The sequence below is a fragment of the Thalassophryne amazonica genome, chromosome 6 (assembly GCF_902500255.1).
Source record: "Thalassophryne amazonica chromosome 6, fThaAma1.1, whole genome shotgun sequence".
Classification (NCBI taxonomy): domain Eukaryota; kingdom Metazoa; phylum Chordata; class Actinopteri; order Batrachoidiformes; family Batrachoididae; genus Thalassophryne; species Thalassophryne amazonica.
In genome coordinates, this window is record NC_047108.1 from 79,670,686 (window position 1) to 79,684,117 (window position 13,432).

The 13,432-nt window shown below is 42.4% G+C and overlaps 1 protein-coding gene across 1 annotated transcript; it reads left to right on the forward strand.

The window, feature by feature from the left end:
- The first annotated feature begins 9,637 nt into the window (after positions 1-9,637).
- Positions 9,638-13,426, forward strand: LOC117511665 (kelch repeat and BTB domain-containing protein 12-like). The gene is made up of 9 exons (XM_034171601.1): positions 9,638-9,808; positions 9,885-10,066; positions 10,200-10,332; positions 10,475-10,708; positions 10,824-11,182; positions 11,258-11,531; positions 12,513-12,660; positions 12,749-12,946; positions 13,139-13,426. Exons 1-9 carry the CDS (start codon positions 9,638-9,640, stop codon positions 13,285-13,287), a joined length of 1,848 nt encoding a protein of 615 aa, XP_034027492.1. The 3' UTR covers positions 13,288-13,426.
- The last annotated feature ends 6 nt before the right edge of the window (positions 13,427-13,432 follow it).

The window sequence follows — 13,432 nt, forward strand, 5'->3', positions numbered from 1 at the left end:
ACAAGTTAACAAACACCACCAAGGACTCACAACCTTAAAACCACTAAAAAGATGGTCAGCTTAAAACTAGTGTGCAAAGGGCAAATAAATAAATAAGTATATAAATATCTAAATATAACCATATGCAAACCTACTAAGATGTGTTCAGTTGCACAATTGCTGCTGGGACAAAACTACTCCTGTAGCATTTTGTTCTACACCTTGGGACTCTAAACCTACGGCCAGAAGGTAGAAGCTGAAATTCATTAGCCAGGGGGTGGGAGTCATCAACTATAATGCAGTTGGTTATCCGCTGTAATTGTTTAGTGTACAGGGACTCTAAACTCAGCTGCGATTCACCAATCAACCGACTGGAGCATTTAATGATCTGACTCAGTCTGTTCCTATCCTTCAATGTCAAACTGCCAAACCATGCCACCAAAGAAAAAGCTAAAACAGATTCAATAAAAGCACGATAAAATAGTGTTAACATGGTTCGGCCAATGTGAAAATACGACAGTTTCCTGAGACAGAACAAGCGCTGATGTCCCTTCCTACACACCGCCTCACAGTTTGCCTCAAACTTCAGCGAATCATCAATAACAGTCCCAAGGTATTTATAAGTTTTCACAATTCCAACTGGTTGACCATTCATTGTTGTGTTGCCAGGTGTGCTGCCATTCTTCCTAAAATCAATGACCATATCTTTAGTTTTAGATATATTAATCTGAAGATATGAGTCCTCACACCATTTAACAAAATGGTCAACTACAGGACCGTGGCTACTCTCATTATCCCGCAGCAGACTGACAATCACTGTATCATCTGCGTATTTTAAAATGAACCTGTTTTTAAAGTGCTCTGACACATACTGGTATAGAGAATAAATAACAGAGGTGAGAGCACACACCCTTGTGGCGAGCCAGTAGAAGAACACACTGGTTTGATAAAATCCCGTTCACTCTAACTTTCTGTGTTCTGTTTGTTAAAAAGTCTAAAATCCAACCCACGAGATTATTACTTAATTTAAAATGTTCTAAAAGCCTTTGGGTTAAAATACAGGGTTGAACTGTATTAAAAGCTGAAGAGAAGTCAACAAATAAAAGCCGGGCATGACACCCGCTGCCCTCCAAATGCCTAAGAAGCAGATTAAGCAAAGTGAGTGTGGCGTCCTCCACTCCTCTATTAGGCCTGTAAGCAAATTGTAACGGATCGAGTGCATGCATAGTATTTTTTAGCATTACCGACCGTACCAATTTCTCAAAGATCTTCATCAAAATTTATGTTAGAGCAACAGGCCTAAAATCATTCAAGGATTTAGGATTACTAGATTAGGAACTGGGACCACAACAGCATCTTTCCACACTTTGGGGACATGCTGTGTTTCCAAGGACCAGTTAAAAATATAATAAAAAACTGGACTCAGTTCTTTTGCACAAGATTTAAGTAAATGGCCACAGATATTATCTGGACCATGACTCTTATTTACCTTTGTGCTAAGAAAAGCTTTTTCTATATCCCATGGTGAAGGGAGAAGTGTTGAGAGTCACTGGAGCCTGAGACCAAGTTCCTGAGTTCCTTACTAAAATGAGATATGTTAAAACGATTAAAAAAACAATTAAGAGCATTAGCTAGTTCAATATCTGAGTTGAAGCCATTTAAAGTAATATTTGTGCTGCTTTCCATATTTTGGAGGCCTGCAATGGCCTTCATACTAGACCAAGCTGACCCAAGATTATGAGCAGCCATCCTCTTCTCCAACTCAGACTATAGGTCTATTTTGCTTTAAGAATCTCTATTTTAAGCTCTTTGGTAACTAAAAGAATATCCTGATCAAAAATGACTCCAAGATTTCTCACAGTATCACTAGAGGTCAGGGTAATGCCATCCACAGTAAGGATCTGGTTAGACACCATGTTTCTAAGATTTGTGGGGCCAAGTACAATAACTTCAGTTTTATCTGAGTTTAAAAGCAGGAAATTAGAGGTCATCCATGTCTTTATGTCTGTAAGACAATCCTGCAGTTTAGCTAATTGGTGTGTGTCCTCTGGCTTCATGGATAGATAAAGCTGGGTATCATCTGCGTAACAATGAAAATTTAAGCAATGCCGTCTAATAATACTGCCTAAGGGAAGCATGTATAAAGTGAATAAAATTGGTCCTAGCACAGAACCTTGTGGAACTCCATAATTAACCTTAGTCTGTGAAGAAGATTCCCCATTTACATGAACAAATTGTAATCTATTAGATAAATATGATTCAAACCACCGCAGCGCAGTGCCTTTAATACCTATGGCATGCTCTAATCTCTGTAATAAAATTTTACGGTCAACAGTATCAAAAGCAGCACTGAGGTCTAACGAACAAGCACAGAGATGAGTCCACTGTCCGAGGCCATAAGAAGATCATTTGTAACCTCACTAATGCTGTTTCTGTACTATGATGAATTCTAAACCTGACTGAAACTCTTCAAATAGACCATTCCTCTGCAGATGATCAGTTAGCTGTTTTTACAACTACCCTTTCAAGAATTTTTGAGAGAAAAGGAAGGTTGGAGATTGGCCTATAATTAGCTAAGATAGCTGGGTCAAGTGATGGCTTTTTAAGTAATGGTTTAATTACTGCCACCTTAAAAGCCTGTGGTACATAGCCAACTAATAAAGATAGATTGATCATATTAAGATCCGAAGCATTAAATAATGGGGGGCTTCCTTGAGCAGCCTGGTAGGAATGGGGTCTAATAGACATGTTGATGGTTTGGATGAAGTAACTAATGAAAATAACTCAGACAGAACAATCTGAGAGAAAGAGTTCTAACCAAATACTGGCATCACTGAAAGCAGCCAAAGATAACGATACGTCCTTTGGGATGGTTATGAGTAATTTTTTCTCTAATAGTTAAAATTTTATTAGCAAAGAAAGTCATGAAGTCATTACTAGTTAAAGTTAAGGAACCACTCGGCTCAACAGAGCTCTGACTCTTTGTCAGCCTGGCTACAGTGCTGAAAAGAAACCTGGGGTTGTTCTTATTTTCTTCAATTAGTGATGAGTAGTAAGATGTCCTAGCTTTACGGAGGGCTTTTTTTATAGAGCAACAGACTCTTTTTCAGGCTAAGTGAAGATCTTCTAAATTAGTGAGACGCCATTTCCTCTCCAATTTACGGATTATATGCTTTAAGCTGCGAGTTTGTGAGTTATACACGGAGTCAGGCACTTCTGATTCAAGCTCTCAAGCAATCCTGAATCAACTGCAAATGATCTAATATTTATTGCTAAATATAAATGCCTAAATATGGGAATTGTCAAAAATTAATATTTTCTTGAAGATACATATGAAACACCACGTTCTCTTTCTTACAGGTTTAAGTGTGTGTGGTGTGTGTGTGTGTGTGTGTGTGTTTTATTTCATTACACTTCACAGCCTGAGCAGTAAATGATTAATAACTGATTAATCTTCCCTGTCTGTAAATTATGAGTTCCATGTGTGCTGTTGTGCAATGTGCCACGTTCCACTGGTGCATGGAAATAATGTACACGACGCGTCCATAGTCTGTCCAGGAAGCAGCACACCTCCAGAAACATTTAGACCTTTGATAATTGCTGTTAAAGTGTGAGAAGAGCATACGTCTGCATAGTTACGCATTTAAAGCGTGTGCCCGTACATGTGTTCGTGTGGTTTACATCAACTGTACAACAAGTTATAATTTGGTGTGTTTGCTTCTCCGCTCCTCCCAGTCCTTTGGCTGGTTTCCACCAAAGTACATGTGAGGATGACAGTCAACCCCAGAAACTGCTTTTAAAGTTTTTTTTTTGTTGTTGTTTTTTTGGTGAAGGTCAAAGTCCTCCCAGGTCCTTTTGCTGACTTCCTGTCAAACTTGGTACGTCAATGAATGTTGACTCTGAAATTGTCTTTTTTGACAAAGTTTAATGTTAAGGAATTGATTTCAATCACATTTGGCTACATTTGAACCAGACATTGGACACACTTCGGTAAATTCCAGGATTGCCCTGCTAAGGTCAGTAAGAGGTCAGTCATTTGAGATAAAGGTCAAGGTCACTGAGGTGAAATGTCAGATTGCTGTACGCCCTTACTGTCTATCCGCAGGTACTATTACCTAGCATGTATGAACCTACTACGGACTACTTCTACTACTGCTACTAATAATGCTCACTCACTCACCTCAACTGCTTACTCCATTTGAGGGTTACGGGGGCTGGATCCTGTCCCAGCATTCATAGGGCGTGAGACAGGATACACCCTGGACAGGACGCCAGTCTGTTGCAGGGCATAATAATAACAATACTAGTTATTATGATTATTATATAATAAGTATATGTTGTTAGTTGTCTTTCAGCTGCCCCAGTTTCTTCAGAGTCACCACAGGAGATCCAGTACAGAGCCGCACCACGATTTGGTACATTTTATGCATAACTTTATATAAGTTTATGCTGGATACCCTGCTAGACACAATTCCAGCTTCGGCAGAGAAACACACACTGCCCCTGGTCTTCCTAAGTGGTACTACTACTAGTATACGACTACTTCTATGATTACTACTACTCCAACTACTGCTACTATAAAAAAAAAATGAAAATAATAAGTATTCATTCGGTATACCCGCTTACTGCAATTAAGGTCATGGGAGGCTGGAGCGTATCCCAACAGTCATAGTGCAAGTGGCAGGGTACACCCTGGATAGGATGCCAGTCTGTTGCAGGCCCACATTTCGACAAACAAATTCACTCACTCACACACACACACACACACACACACACACACACACACACACACACACACACACACACACACACACACACACACACACACACACACACACACACACACAGTCAATTTAAAGCTTTGTGTTCACCTAAGTAACCTAAGGAAGGTGAGGGTCTAGTGGTTAAGTGTTGGGCTTCAGACCAGAGGATCTTTGATTCAAAACCCAGCCAGACTGGAAAATCACAAAGGGCCCTTGGGCAAGGTCCTTAATCCCCAAGTTGCTCCCGGTGTGTAGTGAGCGCCTTGCATGGCAACACCCTGATATCAGTGTGAGTGTGTCTGTGTGAATGGGTTAATGTGAGGCATAATTCCTGTATATCTTTGGAAGTGGGAGGGAGCCAGTGCACCCAGAGAGAACCCACGCAAACACAGGGGGAACATGCATACTCCACACAGAAAGGTTCAGGTGGGAAGCGATCCCATGATCTTCATGCTGGGAGGCAACCGTGCTAACCTATGTCACAATATTATTATTATTATTATTATTATTATTATTGTTGTTGCAGGGGTGGTAACCAAGTAGTCACCTCGTATCTGCTGTGGCGACCCTGACTGAAAAGCAACAGAGCAGCCGAAGCTTACTTACTTACTTACTTACTTACTTTTATTATTAAAGACCAGTATCAGGATTTCGTATATTTTCTGCATATAATTACAACCCTCAATTAAATTTTTTATGGTAATGTTTAAAAAGTTGTATGAATGCACTACATTCACTGTTTCCCTTTTTACAGTGCTTCCAGAAAGTATTCACAGCACTTCACTTGTTCCACATTTTGTTATGTTACAGCCTTACTACAAAATGGAGTAAATTCATTTTTCCCCCTCAAAATTCTACTCACAACACCCCATAATGGCAACATGAAAAAGTTTTTTTTTTTTTTTTTTTTACGTTTTTGCAAATTCATTAAAAAAAAAAAAATACATGAACATCATTCACACCCTTTGTTCAATACTTTGTTGATGCACCTTTGGCACCAGTTACAGTCTCAAGCCTGGTGTACCTATCTTTGGGCAGTTTTGCCCATTCTCTTTGGAGCACCTCTCAATCTCCATCAGGTTGGATGGGGAGCGTCGGTGCACAGCCATTTTCAGATCTCAGAGATGTTCAGTCGAATTCAGGTCTGGGCTCTGGCTGGGCCACTCAAGGACGTTCACAGAGTTGTCCTGAAGCCACTCCTTTGATATCTGTGAGCTTAGGGTCACTGTCCTGCTGAAAGATGAACTGTCACCCCAGTCTGAGGTCAAGAGCGCTCTGGAGCAGGTTTTCATTCAGGATGTCTCTGTACATTGCTGCATTCATCTTGCCCTCAATCCTGACTAGTCTCCCAGTCCCTGCCACTGAAAAACATCCCCACAGCATGATGCTGCCACCACCATGCTTCACTGTAGGGATGGTGCCTGGTTTTCTCCAAACATGACACCTGGCATTGACGTCAAAGAGTTCAATCTTTGTCTCATCAGATCAGAGAATTTTGTTTCTCATGGTTTGAGAGTCCTTCAGGTGCCTGGTTTCCATGTTGGCAAACTCCAAGCGGGCTGCCATGTGCCTTTTACTAAGGAGTAGCTTCCGTCTGGCCACTCTGCCATACAGCCCTGATTGGTGGATTGCTGCAGAGATGGTTGTCTTTCTGGAAGATTCTGCTCTCTCCACAGAGGAATGCTGGAGCTCTGACAGAGTGGCATCAGGTTTTGGTGACCTCCTTGAAGGCCCTTCTCCCCCAGTTGCTCAGTTTAGATGGTCGGCCATCTCTAGGAAGAGCCCTGGTGGATCAGAATTTCTTCAATTTATAGATGATGGAGGTCACTGTGCTCATTGGGACTTTCAAAGCAGCATGTTTCTGTACCCTTCCCCAGATTTGTGCCTTGAGACAATCCTGTCTCTCAGGGCTACAGACAATTCCTTTGACTTCATGCTTGGTTTGTGCTCTGACATGCACTTTCAAATGTGGGACTTTGTATGTGGACAGGTGTGTGCCTTTCCAAATCATGTCCAATCAACTGTATTTACTCCAGGCCAGCTCTAGGAACAATCCTGGTGGATCTAAACTTTTTCCATTTACAGATGATGGAGGCCACTGTGCTCACTGCGAGCTTCAAAGCAGCAGAAATGTTTCTGAAAAACTTTTTTCACATTGTCATTATGGGGTATTGTGAGTAGAATTTTGAGGGGAAAAAATTTCCTCCATTTTGGAATAAAGCTGTAACATAACAAAATGTGGAAAAAGTGAAGCGCTGTGAATACTTTCCGGATGCACGGTAAAAGATACGTAATGAACCGCCTTGAAACCTGAAGAGTCGAACAGCACCCCCCCCACATTTGCTGGTCTATTTTAAACCATTTGTAAGCCGGTACTACCCCACTCACTGACAGCAAATAGCACCAAATGACAGACCTGACAACAACAACAGCAGCAGCAGCAGCAACGGTATATATTTGAGATAATATAAGTGGTGTCATCTCAAAGTTCTAAATCCTGGTCTGGATCAGATACTGGTATGGTACCCGTTTTGCATGTGCTTAGCTCCAGCATGTTCACGTTATGTTTTAAGATTAGGCTTAAAACTTTCCTTTTTGCTAAAGCTTATAGTTAGGGCTGGATCAGGTGACCCTGAACCATCCCTTAGTTATGCTGCTATAGACGTAGACTGCTGGGGGGTTCCCATGATGCACTGAGTGTTTCTTTCTCTTTTTGCTCTGTATGCACCACTCTGCATTTAATCATTAGTGATCGATCTCTGCTCCCCTCCACAGCATGTCTTTTTCCTGGTTCTCTCCCTCGCCCCAACCAGTCCCAGCAGAAGACTGCCCCTCCCTGAGCCTGGTTCTGCTGGAGGTTTCTTCCTGTTAAAAGGGAGTTTTTCCTTCCCACTGTAGCCAAGTGCTTGCTCACAGGGGGTCGTTTTGACCGTTGGGGTTTTACATAATTATTGTTATGGCCTTGCCTTACAATATAAAGCGCCTTGGGGCAACTGTTTGTTGTGATTTGGCGCTATATAAAAAAAAAAATTGATTGATTGATTGATTGATGGTACTGAATAGTGTGAGCCCTCTACGTGTCTGCCTGGAGTTGAATTACCTGTATACTAATCAGCACATGTACATTCAGTGCTCTTTCCATAAAGGTGATCTTGTCGATAAGCTGCTCAGACACAAAATAAAATTATCTGATTCTTCAACAAAAGCAAGCAACGGGGAACATCCCACTAGTCTGAAGGTTCAGGTCAACAAATGAATATATTTTGATGCCAAGTTTCAGTAGGCTGCACTAGCTGCATACTTACATATGCTTTTCATTTCAGTTAATAAGATGTTCTTTCATTTGTGATGCGAGAGTGAATGTTACTTTAATTAAAAACAAAAAAAACAAAAACACTTTGTTTTTAACTTTGCTGGTTATAAAGATGCACTGTACAATGTAAATGTCATATACAATATTCTGTAATTAAGACTTTGGCATTTAAATCAAATGGCAATTGTACAACCTTCACGGGTGACTCTGAACTGCCATGTTTGGCTTCATTTGGAGACAGACAGACTACTGAACGTTCGGACTAGTGGACCCTTCCCGAAGCACAGTAGTTCACGTCCACAATCTCTTAGCAACAAAACATCATTTGAGCATCCGAGCCCCTCAGATATTACCCAAGCCCTGAGAAACATGGCAAATGTTGCAGTTCCTTGAACCATGAACCACTTGAGGCTGGCTCCAAAAGGGAGTCACTTCTCTTTGAAGTCCATGTTAAAATGTCCAACTTTAGAGGAGAAATAAACATGTTTTCAGCCTTGTACAAAAAGCATTTTATAGAACAAATTAGAGATAATATAGCTTCCTGTGCAGCCAGTTGTCCTAATGGACCATCTAAGAAGTCTGTGCTCCAGTATTTCCTTCAAGTGAAGGAAATACTTGATTTTTCCTGCAAAGCTCTTCATTACCAGACTTCAGCTGCCTCATGGGATAGGGTAGCGTTGCCCATTTGAACACTCTGGACGTAGTAGATCATCTGGGTACCCTTTGACTTCTGTGAAATGTCTGAGAGGCACATAGGCTCATTTAGCAAGCTGGCTAGTGTCATAAATAAGTCTATTTCAATTCCAATTTGATAATAACTCAACACATTAAATGCATCATCTTGTAAATCTTGGAGCCCCAGATCAATCCAAAATGCAAATTTATTTTACTTTAATATGCCACAGACATGCCTACCGCCTACTGGACATGTGAAGTTGTTGCAAGGAATAATCATCAAATGCATGATCGAAATTAGGAGTAGGTGTGGCTTGATGATGACCTTGTTTGGACTTGGATTCACCTGTTGAGTGAAGCCACCTTTAAAAAAGACCCGAGTGTTCACATTTAATAAAATCTGCTTATTATAGATCATAACAAGTACACGTAATGATACTTGCAAAGTTACTCCTCTGAAACACATCCAAGAGAATCCAGAGCTCAGCTGAAGCCAAGTCGAGAACAAAATAGAACCAAGTCTTTTTGTTCTTTGATCGCGTTCACTGCACTTAATTATTCATAGTTCAGCCTTCTTTGTTCGTGGAAAAACATTTTTCGACTCGTGGAATTTTAATTAGGTCAGCTAGTGTTGACTCAAATTACAGGTTGAGTTTGAGCTCAATTTCAAAGATCACAAACCAGATCTTAAAAAGACACTTGATGGTTTACTGCATACTATACGTTTTTTATAAATTGTTAAAAAATACTACAAAATGTGAAAATCTTGAGTGATACTGCAGTTCCATGTGAGCTGAAGTAACAGATCTGGAATGTTACACACCTCTGCTTTGATATTTCACAGATAATCTTCTGTAAATTCTTTTTCTGATCAAAAATATGGTACCGCCACAGAGATCAACAATCCATGGATGCTGTGGTGGTGGACTCAGCACGGGGAGAGCATGGTTCGACTCTTCTCAGACAGCTGGAGAGGATGAGAGCAGCTCAGGATCTCACTGACGTGGTGCTGGTGGCAGAAGGCATTACCTTCCCTTGCCACAAGGTGGTGCTCTCTGCTTTCAGTCCTTACTTCCAGGTAAAGTGACCAACGCAAGAAGTTGGCTGATTGTGAACATCAGACCGATGCTATTATGGTCCACCTCTGTGTCTAGGCCATGTTTACATGTGGTCTGAAGGAGACCAGAGGAGGTGAGGTTCCTCTTGTAGATATTCCAGCCCAAATCCTGGAGCTGCTGCTGGGCTATATGTACCGTGCAGAACTTCCTCTAAACAACAACAATATTCAGAGAGTGGCTGCTGCTGCATTCTTGCTCCACATTGATGGAGCCTTCAGGTGGGAAAAGATGTTGATGCCTATTCAGATCACCTTGATTGTAGCAGATACTGAAAAACAGCATTCCATATCTTGCATACAATGATTTAAAATCTGTTTGTGCTCCCATCACATCTTGTTGGCATGGTGTCAGGTTGTGCCAAAGCCATATGGAGACCCGAATGGACCCTGCAAACTGTGTTGGACTGTACCACTGGGCCAAAGATCTGGGAGCCACTACCCTGGCTGAGGGTGCCTACAGATTCCTCTGCCAAAATTTTACACAGGTGGCATGCTCAGTAGCAATAAATAAATGTAACTCATCTTACGGAGCTTTGGGATTGTTTATAATGTTGCTTCTTGGCACCTTCCTCTACAATTTTTCTCCATGTTGTTTATACTTTCATTCCCTTGTTGTACGTTTTCTAGGTTTCTGAAGAAGAGGAAGTTCTAGGACTAGATGCCCAAAGTCTTGGGGATCTTCTGGCTTCAGATGACCTCAACATAACCCGGGAGGAGACTGTGCTGGAGTTGGTGCTGCGTTGGGTTGAAAGGCGGAGGGGGGATTTGCAGAGCGAAGCCCTGGCTGTGGATTTACTGAGGCGTGTCCGACTGGAGCTTGTGGAGCCAGGATTCCTCCGCATAGCACGGAGGCGAAACCCAGTGAGGAGCAAATGGAAGAAAGGATCAAGTGCAGAAAATAAATAAGCCATTATTCACATGGAGTAAAAGATGAGGAGACTGACTAATTGATGTGCCTGTTCAATTATTTTCCTAGGTATTGCTACGGGATGCTGAATGCTTTGGGATGATTGATGCTGCTCTCCAGACCTCAGCTCTTTGTGAGACGTCAGCTCCGCCTCGGCCGGCCCTTCGATACGGCATGCAGACCACAGACCTGCTGCTCTGCTTGGGTGGAGTAAATGAGGCTGGAGTGCCTGCTCGCCGTGGGGGGCTTGCTGACCTTAGCTTTTGCTTTGCCCCACAAGGCAGAAGAACTTTCTACATTCGATCTCCACTGAGGGGCTCTAGAGGCTTAGGTCAGATCACAGCAGGAGCAGTGACGCGAGACAACTGCATAGTGGTGGCCATTGAGGTTGAAGACCAACATAGGACAAAGAGGGTGGATATATACAGGTATGAGCGCACTTACAGAACAATGCGACATTCAAAGAGAGGTCCAAACTATGCTGAGGCTTGTTTATGTTTCAGGTATGATAATTCAGAGGAGAACTACTGGGTAGGACTGTGCTCAGCATCATACAGGGACATGTATGCGTTTGGGCAGCTTGGCGATGCCCTGTATGTGATTGGTGGCCAGAAGAAAGTGCGTAATCACTACATCATCACTGACAGTGTGGAGAGATGGCCGCTCAAGACAGGAGGCAGCTGGCTAAGTTCTGCCTCTTTGCCTCTCCCTTTAGCTTGCCACAGTTTCATCAGCCTGAAGGACCATCTCTATGTGTTAGGTGGCTGGACACCACAGGTAAATATTGATTTCTTGTTTGTCAGTCACATCAGTCAATCAGTTGCCTCCTTTCCTTTATCTCCCTTCCCACCTTCATTCTCTCTTTTGTTTGGTGTAGAGATAGTACTTGGGTAAAGGAAGAAAGCAATACATTTTGGTACAAATCCAGATAAAGGGGTGGATTCTGCCTTTAAACTCATACACACACACACACACACACACACACACACCACACACACCACACACACACACACACACCCACACACACACACACACACACACACACACACATCTTCAACTGCTTAGTCCAATTAAGGGTCACGGGTGGATGGAGCCTATCCCAGCAGTCATAGAGCGCAAGGTGGAGTACACCCTGAACAGGACGCCAGTCTGTCGCAGGGCCACATACAGACAAACAAACACATTCATACCCACACACACACCTATGGACAATTTAAAGTTTCCAGTCCACCTAACCAGCATGTCTTTGAATGTCGGAGGACCCGGACAGAACCCACACAAACATGAGGAGAACATGCAAACTCCACACAGAAAGGCCACAGGTGGAAATCAAACCCATGAGCTTCTCACTGTGAGGCAACGGTGCTAACCACTAAGCCACCATGCTGCCTTTAATCTATGAACTTTTATTTTTGATCCTGGTTACAGGATCAAAGTTCTGCTTTTAGGATCAAAGTTCATGAGCGAATAGGATCAAACGTTCAGGATCAAGGATGAGTGATCTGCATCACAGATCAGTATCAGCAATAAGTGTTCATGTTCAAAAGGTTAGCAATGTGGATCAAAGCTCAGCAGTCAAGATCAAAGTTAAGTGATCAGGATAGGAGAATGTTATGCATAGAGGATATCGGAGGACTAACTCTATGACAATGTAGAGAACTACATGAAAGGAAAATGTCAGAGACCACGTGGACCTTGGCAGATATATGTGTTCTTTGAGTGCTCTGGGAGTTTGAATTATTTCTTCTCCTCCCTCAGGACCAGCCAGATGATGAACCAGACAGGTTGAGCAACCGTGTGTTTCAGTTTGATCCAGGTAAGGACAGGTGGACAGAATGTGCCAAGATGAAGTACTCCAGGTACCGCTGTGGCTCAGCTGTCCTCAATGGCGAGATCTACGTAATGGGTGAGATTAGTGAGGCACTGCTCTTCACCCTGTAGGTGTTTATATAGTATGGGAACGAAATATGAATGAGCATACTGATATGTTTCAGGTGGTATAGGATGTGATGGAGCAGATCATGGACAGTCACGTCGCAGTCTAAGCTCTGTAGAGATTTATAACACAGATACAGACACCTGGAGGCCAGGACCGACCCTCCCCATGACCCCGCTGTCTCTCCGAACCAACACTACCAATGTAGGAGTAGTTGAGGGCAAGCTCTACCTTTGTGGATACTATAAGGGTGCTGGTGAGTTTGTGAGTCTTTTTGAAAAGTTTCACATGTTGTTTGTAGAAATTCTAAGTGCAACTGAATCAGTTTAACCAGATGATGAACTGGTGAAACACATGAGCAGAAATAGAAGACACACTAGACAAACTAGTAATGCCTCACTGTGGAAATTAGAATTCAGCAAGTGAATGCTTGTACACTTTTCTGCAGGCCGTCATGAGAGCATCACAAAGGAGATTTTTGAATTGGATCCTGCAGACAATGTGTGGACAGTGGTGGAAAGGCGAGCAGCTATGCATGACAGCTACGATGTGTGTCTGGTGGCCAACCTCAACCCTCGAGACCTTTTCACACCTTAATTCGACGCCTGACTCTGAGCAATAATGATGTGTGGAACAAATTTCTCTCCACTGGATACCTGTTTGGTTACTGTTGCTTTTACAGAACAAAAAAGAAAATGGCTATCACATCTGTAAAGATTTGCACTTTCTACCAGAACACTCA

What these genes read in the sequence shown, in the direction of transcription:
- LOC117511665 (XM_034171601.1), top strand. Translation starts at nt 9,638, where the DNA reads ATGGATGCTGTGGTGGTGGACTCAGCACGGGGAGAGCATGGTTCGACT. An exon ending in CACATTGATGGAGCCTTCAG is followed by an intron (nt 10,067 to 10,199) that starts GTGGGAAAAGAT and finishes GCATGGTGTCAG; the next exon opens with GTTGTGCCAAAGCCATATGG. An exon ending in AAGAGGGTGGATATATACAG is followed by an intron (nt 11,183 to 11,257) that starts GTATGAGCGCAC and finishes TTTATGTTTCAG; the next exon opens with GTATGATAATTCAGAGGAGA.